This window comes from Arachis ipaensis, chromosome B02, assembly GCF_000816755.2.
Source record: "Arachis ipaensis cultivar K30076 chromosome B02, Araip1.1, whole genome shotgun sequence".
Classification (NCBI taxonomy): Eukaryota; Viridiplantae; Streptophyta; class Magnoliopsida; order Fabales; family Fabaceae; genus Arachis; species Arachis ipaensis.
In genome coordinates, this window is record NC_029786.2 from 103,928,167 (window position 1) to 103,930,066 (window position 1,900).

A 1,900-nucleotide genomic window follows, 5' to 3' on the forward strand; every position below is an offset into this window, starting at 1 on the left:
ACTCAAAGTTTAAATAAATATATTTTTAAAAATAAAAATCTACTCATTTAAACAAATAAATCGACTAATTCAATGAATTTGACATATTTTGACTGTCCTAAAAAAAGAGGTCATAAACATAAGAATGAAAAATAAATTTTAAAAGATGGTGTAAATTAGTAGTTATCAAAAGTTAGTTCTCTTCTTAAATGAAATCTAATTAGCGTGAGCCTAGAAATCGAATAAAAAGATCTTTCTTTTCTTAAATAAATAAATAAATAATTCATGATAATTTAAGTACAATAATATGCATGCAGGTTGAAGATACTATTCATGAACAGATGCCTGCTTATGGACTGGATCCTCCTCAGAGCGAGTAACTCATTATATTAAACAAAAAAAATACTAAAACTACTAACTCCTAATTATAAATATTCAATATTGTATGCAATTAGATTCAATCAAAACGTACTTTAGAGTGAGCAGAAGAATTTGAGAAGATGCGAGATTCCATGTCTAGAGAGTCATGTCTTCTTAATATCTTATTCTTTCCAGTGAGGCCATCACCATGATGATCAGAATCCTGATGAGTAGCATGGTTTTGCTCTTCTGAAGCCATATTAGTGTGATTTGGTTATACTACGATTATTGTTATTATTATTGGGCACTTAAGTTTTCCAAGGAGCAGCTATTTATATTGGGCATAGAACCGAGTGAAATTTTGTTTGAGTATCTAAACTACTGTTCTTGACTAAGTGAGTGTTTTGAATTTGAATTCTCTTATGAATCAAAGAGGAAAGAAATCCCACTACAAAAATTAAAGGTTTATGTGAGAGTTTTATGAAATGAGACGGAATTGGCAATTAATTAGTAATAAGATAAAACGCGTCAAGTGCGTGTGAGCTTAACTTAATTAAAAAATTATATAAATATAAATTATTCAATAATAAATTTGGACTTGTTTCTCTTAAGTATCTTGGAAATAGAAATGTTCTCTCTCTCTCTCTATATATATATATATATATATGGAAGTATGGAACATTCCTGGTTTCAAGGCATTTATATTTTTGTTATTACTTGGTCAATAATATATTTTGCATATACGCACATAGGAAGGCTCTTATAATTAATTTATTAGCTCTGTTTAAAGCAGATTATGTTGCAATCATAATGAATTCTGTTTGCTATGCATGGTATTATATCATTAGAATTTAACAAGCAACTTATGTTAATCACTTGTCGCTTAAACAAATGTTAAAGTTCAAATTTTATTGTGTATGTAATTTATATTGTTCAAATTAAATAAAACTCAAATTTGGAATGGTCAGCGAATTAAGGTTCAAATAACAGATTCTCTCGTTGATCCTGAATAGAGAAAGTTTGTATTGGTGTTTGACATTGCCTCCATCACACACAGCCTCCTGGTCACAGAGTCGTTGAAGGTCCGCTTCCGTCATTTGAGATTGCATTTTCCAAACATCACTAATCACCCAATAATAAAAATTGGGAACACCCCAGCCAAAATCACAGGAGCCGCCGCACCCTCAATTCTCCGCAGAAGCATACCTAAAAATAGGAGAAGCACCACCATCAACCCACTAAAACTATAGGGCAAAAAGCGGCAGAAGAAAATAAAAAAGTACCACCATCTCACGCAAGCCACGTCTACCAATAGTAGTACTCGCCCTCCCCAAAAAACAAATGCTACTGCGATAAATGCCTACAAACAACGGCGCTCGTCCCAACCAAAACAAAAACACTAATGCGAAATCAAAAAGCAAAAATGCAGATATGCAACATGAACAGAATACAAACAAGAGTAATAAGCAAATGGGAAGGATCACCAACCTAATGAAGAAAAAGGCAAACCAGAGAAAAATAGAAGCAAAAAACAAGAAGCAGAAAGCAGAAAAGTAGGCAG

The 1,900-nt window shown here is 32.1% G+C and overlaps 1 protein-coding gene across 2 annotated transcripts in view; it reads right to left on the reverse strand.

Annotated features, from left to right (window-relative positions):
• Positions 1 to 819, reverse strand: part of LOC107626131 (potassium transporter 5) — an 8,265-nt gene extending 7,446 nt beyond the window's left edge. For both annotated transcript variants that reach the window (XM_021116469.1, XM_016328924.2), the window contains exon 1: positions 452 to 819. In XM_021116469.1, the coding sequence (XP_020972128.1) occupies positions 452 to 598 (147 nt within the window). In that variant the 5' untranslated portion in view covers positions 599 to 819. The remainder of the gene's footprint in view (positions 1 to 451) is intronic.